General features: G+C 41.7%; 1 protein-coding gene across 6 annotated transcripts in view; it reads right to left on the bottom strand.

Moving 5' to 3' along the window:
* Positions 1-14,346, bottom strand: part of CUX1 (cut like homeobox 1) — a 538,811-nt gene that overhangs the window by 120,524 nt on the left and 403,941 nt on the right. For 3 of the 6 annotated variants that reach the window (XM_070735185.1, XM_070735184.1, XM_070735182.1), the window contains 2 exons: positions 13,505-13,670; positions 8,805-8,861 (listed from right to left, as the gene is read on the bottom strand). The exons of 1 other annotated variant lie outside the window; for it this stretch is intronic. In XM_070735185.1, coding sequence (XP_070591286.1) covers positions 8,805-8,861; positions 13,505-13,670 — 223 coding nt within the window. The remainder of the gene's footprint in view (positions 1-8,804; positions 8,862-13,504; positions 13,671-14,346) is intronic. 2 more of the 6 variants (XM_070735181.1, XM_070735183.1) reach the window with 1 other exon arrangement.

The following is a 14,346-nucleotide window of genomic DNA, read 5'->3' as shown; positions in this document are numbered from 1 at the left end:
CCTACCTTAAATCATGCGTTTGCTAGAACCAATCACACTTCAACCTTCATGCATAAGACAACAGTTTCATATGTGAAGGGTTTTTACTTTCGGTGCCTTACTTTACTTTCAAAGACTCGGTGCCCGCTCCGAGTCTTCGGAGGGGGCGGCATACAAATCTAATAAATTATTATAATTCATTATTATTATTATACAAATCTTGTGGGAAAGGATTTCACAGCTTTTGATCTAGAAAACAACCAGTGGAGAAGCAAAGGGAGAGTGGGAAAGGGAAGAGTACCTATGAGACCGCCTTCTGCCGCACAAATCCCAGCGACCGATTAGGTCCCACAGAGTTGGCCTTCTCCGGGTCCCGTCGACAAAAACAATGCCGTCTGGCGGGACCCAGGGAAAGAGCCTTCTCTGTGGTGGCCCCGGCCCTCTGGAATCAACTCCACCTGGAGATTCAAACTGCCCTTACCCCTCCTCCCCTTCTACAAAATGTTGAATACTCACCTTTGCCGCCAGGCGTGAGGGGATTAATCTCCCCCCCTCCTTTTTCGCTGACCTCTATTATGTTTATGTTCAGTCGGCCTGAATGTGTATGATTGTGTAGTAGATAAGGTTTCTTTTTATAACAATGTATTTAAAATTAGTTTTTTAATTTTTTAACATTAGATTTGTATTTATATTGTATTGCTGTTTTCTTGTGAGCCGCCCCGAGTCTTCGGTGAGGGGCGGCATACAAATCTAATAAATTATTATTATTATTATGTCAGTACAACACAGCAAACGAGATCTCTATGCTGGATTTCATATTTCATCACCAGTCGGGCGCTTCCCAAGCACCTAGGACTGCGTGATGTAGTGGCGAATTATGTTTGCCGATCCCAGTAAAGCGGCTTTTTGCAATTGACAGATGGAGATTTTGTCAATTCCGATGGTTTTTAAATGTCCGCTGAGATCTTTTGGCACTGCGCCCAGTGTGCCAAGTACCACTGGGACCACTTTCACGGGCTTATGCCAGAGTTGTTGCAGCTTGATGGTTTTAAAATTATTATTATTATTATTATTATTATTATTATTATTATTATTATTATTATTATTATTATTATTATTAAGATAGGCCTCCTGGGGCCAGAGTTTAAGAGAACAGCTGTTGGATGAACTACCATTCCCCACAAAAATAATTTTTTTGGGAGTAAAAACTTTTTCTTTACAACATTTGTGGCTTAAATGCTTTATATGAAATGACTACAAGCTTGCAGTCAGTACTTTAGCCAGTTACTTAAAATCAAATCTGTGGTTTCTTGCCTTTACAGGTGTTGGCCCTGTGCCTCCTCTTCTTTCTGACCTAAACATATCATTTGCCTTCTACTCTCCATTCGCCTTCCTGCACAGATCTGCACTATTTGCCCTCCCAAATTCCTCTCAATCTCTCTCCTTTCCAGCTGACCGCTTCCTTAGCTGGGTATTTCTTTTCTGTTTAGTCCTATGCCAGAAACTGAGCAATCTGGCCAGTGGCAGCCAATGACCTTACCCCCTGACCCTCTTCCCTGTGATATTAAGAGCAATTCAATTAATCACCAAAAGAGGCCATGTCCAATTGTGCAGTACAAATGATCTCGCAGGTGATTTTAATTTTAAAATCTCTTTAATTAGATTCTCCAGCCCCTTCCCTTGACAATTTACACAATTCTAAGCACCACAAAGCCTGAAATGATAAATGATACCCAGGAAGAAATGTAAGCATTTGGGAGTCTCATGAGACGCCCCAAACTGTATCCACGGATGAAGAAGAGTTCGGCTTTCAAACCCAGGGAAACCCTTATTGATAACATGCCTAGACAATGGGTTTGCACACACACACACACACACACACACACACACACACACACACCTTGTCGGAAACAGCAGAGATGGGAGAGCTAGGCTACTTCCAGCTCTTGAAGCCATAAGCATAATAAAATCTCTCTCTCTCCCACTCTCTCTTTCCATCCCTTCCTCTCCATGGAACCAAATCAGGCATTCCCTCCATTGCACAGAGTGAAAAATAATTTTGAATAAAAATAAGCAGTGTTTGAGGTTGCCATTGACTTTGCGTGCCAATTTTCAATTGGTGATTTCAATTTTCAGGCATGCATTGGTCTGCTCTACCATCAGCCTACTTTCCACTACGCTTGCTAAAATATGAGAGGGATTAGATTAGATTAGATTTATTGGATTTATATGCCGCCCCTCTCTGCAAACTCGGGGCGGCTCACAACAAGGTAAAAACAATACATAATAACAAATCCAATACCCACCAATCCAATTACAATTTTTAAACTAAAAAATTCATTAAAAAACAACAACCCCAGAATATTAAAAACACGCATACAGTCAATCTAACACCAAAACAACATGGGCAAGGGGGAGATGTTTCAGTTCCCCCATGCCTGACGGCAGAGGTGGGTTTTAAGGAGTTTGCAAAAGGCAAGGAGGGGGGGCAATCCTAATCTCAGGGGGGAGCTGGTTCCAGAGGGTCGGGGCCGCCACAGAGAAGGCTCTTCCCCTGGGTCCCGCCAGACGGCATTGTTTAGGCGACGGGACCCGGAGAAGGCCAACTCTGTGGGACCAAACTGGTCGCTGGGATTCGTGCGGCAGAAGGCGGTCCCGGAGAGGGAACTCTTACACTAAAGATTACTTTTGATGGCTGAGCTCATTTACCGGGCTAGTCTAGACTAGGTACAATGTAGTTGAACAGTCTATGGTTTAGCATAATGAGAATCCAATGACCATCTTATATGTTGCTGAAGCAGGTCATAAAGTCACAGGATGTTATTTGCATTAGCTTTTAGACTTATATACCGCTTCATAGTGCTTTTACAGCGCTCTCTAAGCGGTTTACAGAGTCAGCATATTTCCCCCAACAATCTGGGTCCTCATTTAACCACCTCGGAAGGATGGAAGACTGAGTCAACCTTCAGCCGGTGGTGAGATTTGAACTGCTGTACTACAGCTAGCAGTTAGCTGAACCAGCGTGCAATGATGCACTCCAACCACTATGCCACCCGTGAGACCATATTTATGTGAGTCTAGCAGTTGCATTAACTCAAATTTAGACCAAGTTCAGGTTACACATTTGAAAAAAACCTCAAGATCAATCCAAAATATTTCAGCTTTTAAAAAACAACTCATATGGGTTACTTATTTTAGGAACGTCTGGTTTTATTGCGGTAACCGATATTGGTGTTTGTTATAAGAACTTAAGAAGAGCCATGCTGAATCACACCAAAGCCTATCGAGTCCAGCATTCTGGATCACACAGTGGCCCATCAATTGTCCATGGGGATCTTGAGCAGAAAGAGAAGACAAAACCTTCCCTTTCCCTTGATCCCCAACAAATGGTACCCAAGGGAATCCTGCCTGCCTCAACCAACATAGAGGCGGCACGTGGACATCTGTCTCAATAACCACCGATACACTTGGCATCCATGAATCTGTCTAATCCTCCCTTGAAGGTATCAAGGCTGACAGCTGTTATGACTTCTTCTGGAAGTGAATTCCATAAAGCAAGGACCCTCTGGGTGAAGAAATATTTCCCTTTATTTGTCCTCACTATGAGCTTTAGGGAATGCCCCCTTGTCCTAATGTATAGAGAAAATAACTTTTCCTTATCCACCTTTTCTATCCCATGCATGATTTTATATACATATGTATTTGTATCACATATAGCAAATACAAGGGCCTGAGTTCTGCCTCTATGGCTTGTTAAATAAACAAATCTTAAAAACATGCTTTACAAAAACTCATTACAGTATTCAGTTGAGTTAATGGACAGTTCAGGAAATCCTATTCTTACAATGGCCACTCAGGTGACTTCAAGTGCTTCTAATCAAAAGATGGAGGTACACCAAAAACTTCAGAAGAAAAGGATTTACAGGTAGTGATTTCTGACAGTCTCAAAATGGGTGAACAGTGCAGTCAGGCGGTAGGGAAAGCAAGTAGGATGTTTGGCTGCATAGCTAGAGGTATAACAAGCAGGAAGAGGGAGATTGTGATCCCCTTATATAGAGCGCTGGTGAGACCACATTTGGAATACTGTGTTCAGTTCTGGAGACCTCACCTACAAAAAGATATTGACAAAATTGAACGGGTCCAAAGACGGGCTACAAGAATGGTGGAAGGTCTTAAGCATAAAACGTATCAGGAAAGACTTCATGACCTCAATCTGTATAGAGTGGAGGACAGAAGGAAAAGGGGGGACATGATCGAAACATTTTAATATGTTAATGGGTTAAATAAGGTCCAGGAGGGAAGTGTTTTTAATAGGAAAGTGAACACAAGAACAAGGGGACACAATCTGAAGTTAGTTGGGGGAAAGATCAAAAGCAACATGAGAAAATATTATTTTACTGAAAGAGTAGTAGATCCTTGGAACAAACTTCCAGCAGACGTGGTAGATAAATCCACAGTAACTGAATTTAAACATGCCTGGGATAAACATATATCCATCCTAAGATAAAATACGGAAAATAGTATAAGGGCAGACTAGATGGACCATGAGGTCTTTTTCTGCCGTCAGACTTCTATGTTTCTATCTTCTCTTATCTTTTGGAAGACTACTGAAGAGAAAGGCAGCTTTGGTTGCATTCATCAAAGGATGCGCAACAGCAATTGCCAAGAAACTGCTCATTCCCTCCACTCCATCAAAAGGAACACTTGTTCCCAATCAACAGTTGTCTTAAGCCTGCGGAGAAGCAGATTTTGCACTCATCTCCGAGTCTGGAGGCGGCTGCTCTTTTTGCCTCCCAGTAGAACATCTTGGCAAAGAGACTCTGCCTGTTGGATGCCACAGAGGGTTTTCCTCAATTGCAACGCGATCCCAGCAGGGCCACCAGCCAAGTTCAGCTGATGGTAAGAAGGAAAGCCGTTTTTCTTACTACGGGTCTCATTCGGACCTTCGCAAACTGGTTTCTTGCTTTTTCCTTCCCCTCTGCATCACTGTCCTTCAGCATTTTGTCTTCCCCCCCCCCCCCCTACGAAAACTTCCATTTTTAGAAACATAGAAGTCTGACGGCCGAAAAAGATCTCATGGTCCATCTAGTCTGCCCTTATACTATTTTCTGTATTTTATCTTAGGATGGATATATGTTTATCCCAGGCATGTTTAAATTCAGTTACTGTGGATTTATCTACCACGTCTGCTGGAAGTTTGTTCCAAGGATCTACTACTCTTTCAGTAAAATAATATTTTCTCATGTTGCTTTTGATCTTTCCCCCAACTAACTTCAGATTGTGTCCCCTTGTTCTTGTGTTCACTTTCCTATTAAAAAGACTTCCCTCCTGGACCTTATTTAACTCTTTAATATATTTAAATGTTTCGATCATGTCCCCCCTTTTCCTTCTGTCCTCCAGACTATACAGATTGAGTTCATTAAGTCTTTCCTGATACGTTTTATGCTTAAGACCTTCCACCATTCTTGTAGCCCGTCTTTGGACCCGTTCAATTTTGTCAATATCTTTTTGTAGGTGAGGTCTCCAGAACTGAACACAGTATTCCAAATGTGGTCTCACCAGCATTCTATATAGCGGGTGTTTTTTTAAAAAAAACTTCATTTATTTATTTATTTATTTATTTATTTATTTATTAGATTTGTATGCCGCCCCTCTCCGTAGACTTGGGGGGGGGGGCTAACAACAGTAATAAACAGCATGTAACAAATATAATGTTTAAAATTATTTTAAAAACCCTTATTAAAACCAAACATACACACAAACATACCATGCATAAATTGTATAGGCCTGGGGGGAAAAGGGTAGTTCAGTTCCTCCAAGCCTGACGACAGAGGTGGGTTTTAAGGAGCTTACGAAAGGCAAGGAGGGTGGGGGCAATTCTGATCTCCGGAGGGAGCTGGTTCCAGAGGGTCGGGGCCGCCACAGAGAATGCTCTTCCCCTGGGTCCTGCCAGATGACATTGTTTAGTTGACGGGACCCGAAGAAGACCGACTCTGTGATGTAAATTAGTGGGGACTAAAACTCAGAATTCGGAGCTTCTAACACCGCTCCTATTTATTTTCCACAGCAACATAAAACAAAATAAAAATGGTGGAATGGTTTGTTTTTGTACTACAGGTTTTACAACATTTTTCTCATTCTGCTGTTTTATATAATGTTAACTTTCAAAAACCAATACAGTGTAAATTTGTATATTCCTTAATGCTTTTAAGAATAATTTTTGTGATAATGTTAAAAGTATTTGTTGGTGGACATCTATTGTTTTTTAATTATTGTTCAGTAAAAGACTAGTATATTTTATATTCATGTTTAAGTGACAAGCACAGCAGTATACATTTATTGAAGAGGCCAAAATATTTTATGAAGTACATTTTTGCAAGACTTAAAAATTCCGCCCCGAGTCTTCGGAGACATACAAATCTAATAAATAATAATAATAATAATAATAATAATAATAATAATAATAATAATAATAACAATAATAATAATAATAATTATTATTATTAACATGAAAGATGGTAAAATCTAGATTGGATACTGTAGGAATATACGAATAAAATTGCAGCCTACAACCGATGTCCTTTTCTGATTGCGATATACCAGTGATGGTGAACCTTTTCTGGCTTGGATGCCGCCAAAAGAGTGTGTACATGTGCGATAGTGTGAGTGTGCCCACACCCATAATGCAATGCCCTCCTCCCCCTGCGCATGCGTACAAGCCCTGTGCTTCCCAAGGGTGAAATTCAGTAGGTTCTGAAGAACCAATAGCGGAAATTTTGAGTAATTCGGAGAACTGGCAAATACCATGTCTGGCTGGCTCCAGCCATGCCCATAGAACTGGTAAGGAGAAATTTTGAATTTCATCCCGTCGCTGCCCCCCAGCGCATGTGCATAGGCCTCAATGAAGCCTCTGGACTTCTGTTAGGCCGGCGGGGCCGTTTTTCACCGTCCCCAGATTTCAGAAGGATTTTTGGAATCCTGGGGGGAGTAAAAAGGGCCGAAAAGAAGTCTGAAAATCAGTTGGCCTACATATGTTGATGTAGGGCAGTGTGCACTGGAACTGATATTTATTATTATTATTATTATTATTATTATTATTATTAATTGGATTTTTATGCCGCCCCTCTCCGCAGACTCGGGGCGACTAACAACAATGATAAAAACAGCATGTAGAAATCCAATTAATAAAACAACTAAAAACCCTTATAATAAAACCAAACATACACACAAACATACCATGCATAACTTGTAATGGCCTAGGGGGAAGGAATATCTTAACTACCCCATGTCTGGCGGTATAAATGAGTCTTGAGTAGTTTACGAAAGACAGGGAGGGTGGGGGCAGTTCTAATCTCCGGGGGGAGTTGGTTCCAGAGGGCCGGGGCCGCCACAGAGAAGGCTCTTCCCCTGGGGCCCGCCAAACGACATTGTTTAGTCGACGGGACCCGGAGAAGGCCAACTCTGTGGGACCTTATCGGTCGCTGGAATTCGTGCGGTAGCAGGAGGTTCCGCCTCGTGTACCCTCAGATATAGCTCCACGTGCCACCTATGGCACACATGCCATAGGTTCACCATCACTGCTATATACCATTTTGGAAATATTTGAATTGAAGAGAACGCATCAATTTCTTAAATAAATGCTGTTGAGCACACATCTATAAAACATTTCCTTTTATTGCAATGACTCTTCCAGTTAATTTTGCTAGAAATTTCATAATCTCAGTTTAATGAATTTATCATAAAACCAGAAAAAACTGAATTCCAATAATTTGGAGGCTAGGGAAGCAAAGATATATAGAAAAGTTGTTGAAGTACAGTGTCCCCTCGATTTTCGCGGGTTCGAACTTCGTGAAATGTCTATACCATGATTTTTCAAAAATATTAATTAAAAAATACTTCGCAGTTTCCCCCCCTATACCACGGTTTTTCCCGCCCAATGACGTCGTATGTCATTGCCAAACTTTCATCTGCCTTTAAAAAACATTTTTTTAAATAAACTTTAATAAATAAACATGGTGAGTAATAATCTGAATGGTTGCTAAGGGAATGGGAAATTGTAATTTAGGGGTTTAAAGTGTTAAGGGAAGGCTTGGGATACTGTTCATAGCCAAAAATAGTGTATTTACTTCCGCATCTCTACTTCGCAGAAATTCGACTTTCGCGGGCAGTCTCGGAACACATCCCCCGCGAAAATCGAGGGAACACTGTATAAGAAATCAGAAGGGAATCAATATGTAAACTTTATGGAAAATTAAAAACGAGGAGGGAATTTTAAAAAAATCACATTTTCCTTTCTTCTGTCTACACGACTATTTATTTAGTGCCCTAAATCCTTTATAAACACCTTTAGGAGTCTTATGGTGTTATTTTGGAGCAGGGGTGTCAAACCCATGGCCCCGCGGGCTGTTTGCTTCATGTGCTGGCCACGCCCAGTCCCAGTTTAGCGAAGGGGAAAAAATCCTGATACATCATGTGATGACAACATGACGTCGCGAGTTTGACACCCGTGTTCTAGACTGTTTGTAGAATGTTAATTTATAAAAAATGCTTTGCGAAATTTTAGATATTGTGGCAAGTCCCACTTTGTTGCTCTTTTGTATGATTTAGACATTGGAAAACAAGCTGTGTTAACAAGAAAAAAGGCAAAGAGTTAAACCTGGTAATTTAAATAAATCCAAACAATTCCAGGAAAAGGAAAGCAGCTTTCTAACACATCAGAAATAAATAGTTCACCCACCACCATCACAGGTACACACCTGTTCCGCCAGAAAGAGAAACATGCAGCACAACAAAGCAACAGATTTCACAATGAAGCAGCTGATTACCTGAGCTTGCACATCCCTGCTGAAGAGAGTCTTGCAGTGATGACACAGAGTGAAGGACTGGAGAAAGAAAAGGAGGAGAAGAAAAGAGATATGAGAGAAGATACAATTGGAAAGCAAAGCAAGTCCCAGTAAATGGCTGATCAAAGCAAAGCAGCCTAGTAAAACCACCTGGTCTCCGTTTTTTAAAATATCATGAGTGGCAAATCTCTGGCGCTCCAGATTAGCCCTTCTACAAGTTCTCATAGCCCCTGATTGTTGGCCAAAATGGCTGTGACTGATGGGATTTGGGGTAACTCCGTGGCCTGCATTGGCTGCCAATCGGTTTCCGGTCACAATTCAAAGTGTTGGTCATGACCTTTAAAGCCCTACATGGCATTGGACCAGAGTACCTTCGGAACCGCCTGCTTCCACACGAATCCCAGTGACCGATAAGGTCCCACAGAGTTGGCCTTCTCTGGGTCCCGTCGACTAAACAATGTCATTTGGCGGGCCCCAGGGGAAGAGCCTTCTCTGTGGCGGCCCCGATTCTCTGGAACCAACTCGCCCCGGAGATTAGAACTGCCCCCACCCTCCTTGTCTTTCGTAAACTACTCAAGACTCACTTATACCGCCAGGCATGGGGGAGTTGAGACACCTTTCCCCCAGGCTTTTTTATACTGTTTTATGTTTGGTATGAATGTGCTGTTTGGTTTTTTTAAATAATGATGGGTTTTTATATGTTTTTAGTATTAGATTTGTTCCACTACTATATTGTTTTTATTACTGTTGTTAGCCGCCCTGAGTCTTCGGAGAGGGGCGGCATACAAATCTAATAAATAATAATAATAATAACAACAACAACAACAACAACAACAACTATGGAAATCTAATTAATTCCCAACCGAACGTTACATTTGGATGTATCCAGATTTTCTATTTTACTAATCTGGTTCAGGTGATAACCATCAATGCTTGTTGTTTACAATGAAACAAAGTGGCAGGATTGAGTCTATGCACAGCTCTGCTGATTGTTTTCCAAAGTTTGGATATACCAATGACGGTTGTGGACAAATTATGGTTAAGGAACCCTAGGTAGCCTCAACATCACTGTTTCTTTGTTTTTGTCCTGGTTGTCCAGTTTTTGACACTAGCACTACGGAAACTCTCATGTCTCTGGATGCTATGTAATAGCACATATGTTTATGAGTTTCATGTACAAATGTAAGGATTTTAGGCAACCGTCTACTTTACAGTAATGGTTATTTCAAGGCCTCTTTAAGCACACACATACAAATACAGATTCCCCGATTTTGGCAAAAGAGGGAGACTGTGCCTTTGGATGAAGATGCTCTGCAAAATATGTTTGTTTATGTTTATGTTATATTTAGATTTGTATGCCGCCCCTCTCCGCAGACTACAGAAAATAATCTGTAGACCTTATTTATTTCTTCTTTACGGTGTTACTGGAAATGTGATAGTAGATTTCTGGCTTAATCAGAACAGATCCAAATTAAAATCACATCAATTTTGAGCACCTGGCAAAAACCGTCTTATATAGACATACAGGTAGGGGTGGGCGGGGGGGGGGCGCAGTTGGGTAGCGAAAATTTATTTATTTATTAGATTTGTATGCCGCCCCTCTCCGTAGACTCGGGGCGGCTCACAACACAATAAAACAGTTCATGACAAATCTAATAATTTACAATTTAAAATATTTAAAAAAACCCATTATTAAAAAGACATACATACAAACATACCATACATAAATTATATAGGTCCGGGGGAAATATCTCAGTTCCCCCATGCCTGACGACAAAGGTGGGTTTTGAGAAGTTTACGAAAGGCAAGGAGGGTAGGGGCAGTTCTAATCTCTGGGAGGAGCTGGTTCCAGAGAGTCGAGGCTGCCACAGAGAAGGCTCTTCCCCTGGGGCCTGCCAACCGACATTGTTTAGTTGATGGGACCCGGAGAAGGCCCAATCTGTGTGACCTAATCGGTCGCTGGGATTCGTGCAGCAGAAGGCGGTCTCGGAGATATTCTGGTCCGATGCCATGAAGGGCTTCATGGAGCTCCACCCCAGAGCATCCAGTTTGCCTTGAAAGATGCTGAAAGAAAATGCAGGGCATCCTGCATAATCCACCCCCATAGTATGGTAGTAAAATTTTGGTAGCCCTTCCCTGCCTAAAGAGGTCTGTTTGGGGAGGAAAGGCAAATCAAGCCACTTTATGTTAGTTCTCAATTAAAGAACATTTTTCATTAAAAGCAAGGCCTCCCACAGTCCAATTCTTCTTCTTCTTCATTACAATCATCATCATTATTATTTAACAAACACCAAAGATTCACTTTGCAGGTTGGAAAAAATGGAAAAGATTAGGAGAGGGGAATAGTGTTGTGACCTGGGTTCCCAGCAAGCTTTAAGGTCCCCAAGAAATCCCAGCATTGAGAAGCATGATAAAGAAGAATGTGACCTTAAGAGTTTTCCCGAATGTAAACTACTTTCATCTGTCCTGAAATCTTTCAGAACTTCCCTGAGAAGTCTGCTTTGTAATTTTAAGTATTTCCTGCCTTAATGTAGTTTTCTACAGGCAGATCAACCTTTCTCTATTTTGGGATACAGTGGTTCCAAATCAAGATTAACTGGGATAATAGCAGCCCTTTCCAAAGTCCGATGCAACTGATATCCATAATTCCCCATGCGGTAGTTGTGTTGGTGCTTTAGAGCCAGGGTGGCACAGCAGGTAGAGTGCTGTACTGCAGGCCACTGAAGCTGACTGTAGATCTGAAGGTCAGCGGTTCAAATCTCATCACCGGCTCAGGGTTGACTCAGCCTTCCATCCTTCCGAGGTGGGTAAAATGAGGACCCGGATTGTGGGGGCAATAGCCTGGCTCTGTTTTTTAAAAAGTGCTATTGCTAACCTGTTGTAAGCCGCCCTGAGTCTAAGGAGAAGGGCGGCATAAAAATTGAATGAATGAATGAATGAATGAATGAATAAATTTAAAAAAAAATAGTTTGTGTTACCTTAGTGGACTGTGATTCATGAGTGCTTATTGGCGAGATATCTACTAAATCTGCACTTCTATTCTACTAGTTTTTCTCATCATTCCTATCACCCATTTCCTCCCATGTTGACTGTATGACTGTAACTTGTTGCGTACAGTGATCCCTCGATTAGTGCGGTCTCGATTAGTGCGAAACGCTATACCACGGTTTTTCAAAAAATATTAATTAAAAAATACTCCACGGTTTTTTTGCTATACCACGGTTTTTCCCACCCGATGACGTCATACGTCATCACCAAGAGTCACTTCTCTGTCTCTTTCTCTTTCTTTCCTGTCATTCTCTGCTTCAATCATTTTCTCATTTCTCTTTTTTTCTCCCCTGTTTTCTATCATTTCTCTCTCTCTTCCTTCCACTCTGCTCTCTCTCTTTCTTCCTCTCTCTCACTCTCTTCCTTCCTTTCTCATCTTTCTTTCTCTCTCTCTTTCTCTATCTTGCTTCTTCCTCTCACACTCTCTTCCTCCCTCTCTCATCTCTTTCTTTCCTTCTCTCTCTTTCTCCATCTCTCCCCCTCTTGCGAGCGAGCGAGCGGCCGGGCGGGTGAACGGGCGAGCGAGCGGCCGGGTGGGCGGGGTGAACGGCGGGCGGGCGGGTGTTGGGGGGGTGGGGGCAGCCGACATTCAAAGCAATCTTTGTCGGCTTCCGCACTTTCGTTGCTCCCCGGCTCCACCATCTGCGCATGCGCGGTCATGGAAAAAGGGCGCGCATGCGCAGATGGTGTTTTTACTTCCGCACCACTATACCGCGGAAAATCGATTAGTGCGGGAGGTCTTGGAACGTAACCCCCGCACTAATCGAGGGATCACTGTATATCCCAAGATTTTTATTAATATTGCTTCTTCGTTGCTTATTTGACCCCTATGACAATCATTAAGTGTTGTACCACATGATTCTTGACAAATGTATATTTTATTTTATGTACGTTGAGAGCATATGCACCACGACAAATTCCTCGTGTGTCCAATCACACTTGGCCAATAAAAATTCTATTCTATTCTATTCTATAAATTAAATAACTAGTAAATAAACGATAAAATGCTTATGTGATCAGTTTATGGGATTCACAAAACTTCAAGCCAGTGGTGAAATTTAGTTAACCTCTCTACTAGTTTGGAAGTGCACGCTTTATGAGCATGTGTTCAGCTTGAGTGCCACCATTGCACATGCTTTTTTACCCTCTGCGCATGCACAGAAGGATTTGCACATGCGCAGAGGGTTTGAAAAGAGAAAATGGCAATATCCGGGCAGGTGGGTGGAGCCTTATGCTTCTGCCACCATCGATTTTCCGAACCACTGGTAGCTGCCACTACCAGTATGTCCAAACCATCCTGAACCAGTAGCATTTCATTCCTGCCTTAAGCTGTTTTTACCCCATTTATGTGTTCCCCACGCCCTTGTCCTCATCCCCCTTGGGAAAAATAAAGAATTATCTTCTCTGTGTAAGGAATTGAGAAGTCTAGGACTTAAAGTACAGTCTGGGGACAAACTGATCCTCTAAATCAAATTTAAGATGGGTGGACTCCCACAATTCCTCAGTCAGTTGAAGTCCACACATCTTAAAATAGCTGAGGTTGAGAAACAGTACTCTAAATGAAAGGTTTTAAAAAAATAATAATCAAGGAGAACATGGTGTGATCTGAAGCCCCGTACAGTTTGTTCCTTTACCTTGGCCTTGGGATTGCCCTTGAGATGGCAAGACTCCCTGTCCGAGTTCGCCATTTAGCCACAGCTGCATACGAATGAATGGCTCACGCCCCTTCTGTGTCAACTTGCTCCATGGCTTTGGCCGAGAGAGCATGTCGCTGACGCTGCCCTGGGAAAGACCCAGCACCTAGTAGGAAATGACCATGGAAGAAGCAGAATTAGCCTTATTACAATGGTAAAACCAGTTGTTCGATTACAATGTTCTTTACTCAATTTCATGATAGTATATATGCTATGACTCTTTGACACAAACATTAAATAGCAACAACCAGAAAAAGATCTATAAGGATTTGCTCAGTGGTTCTAGATCCACTAAATTCCCAGTCCTGGAGCCAAAACTTCATAGTTTCTTTCCTCAATAAATTCATGCTTAGTTCTCCTCGTCCAAGTTTTCTTTTCCAATTAATTTCCCCAAAAGTGTTTTAATATCTCCTACTTTTGAATGATCTGAAGACAGATGTGGACTCTAGTGCAAATGATTACAGGTCATCTCTGCCAATATTTGTTTAGCATATTATAGGATAAGCGGAAATGGTTGATGATGTTTCTTTATTGCTGCATTTTAATTTTTGTTTTTTAACAAAAAGTTTTTTACTTTTGAGTTTTTCTGAGCTCTTTCTTTAAAAAAAAAACGGAAAGAGAAGCTGGAAATGGGATGAAATGGCCTTTCCATTACACTCAGATTATCTCCATAGTATGCTTACTCATGTGATTTTACTTCATTCATTCCATGTACAAGAATACCAAAGGAAGGAAGTGATCTGAAAAGAACAGGGGGAATGCCAAGGACTTAACTTTGGTAT

The sequence above is a fragment of the Erythrolamprus reginae genome, chromosome 1 (genome assembly GCF_031021105.1).
Source record: "Erythrolamprus reginae isolate rEryReg1 chromosome 1, rEryReg1.hap1, whole genome shotgun sequence".
Lineage (NCBI taxonomy): Eukaryota > Metazoa > Chordata > Lepidosauria > Squamata > Dipsadidae > Erythrolamprus > Erythrolamprus reginae.
This window is presented reverse-complemented; position numbering and strand designations above follow the sequence as displayed.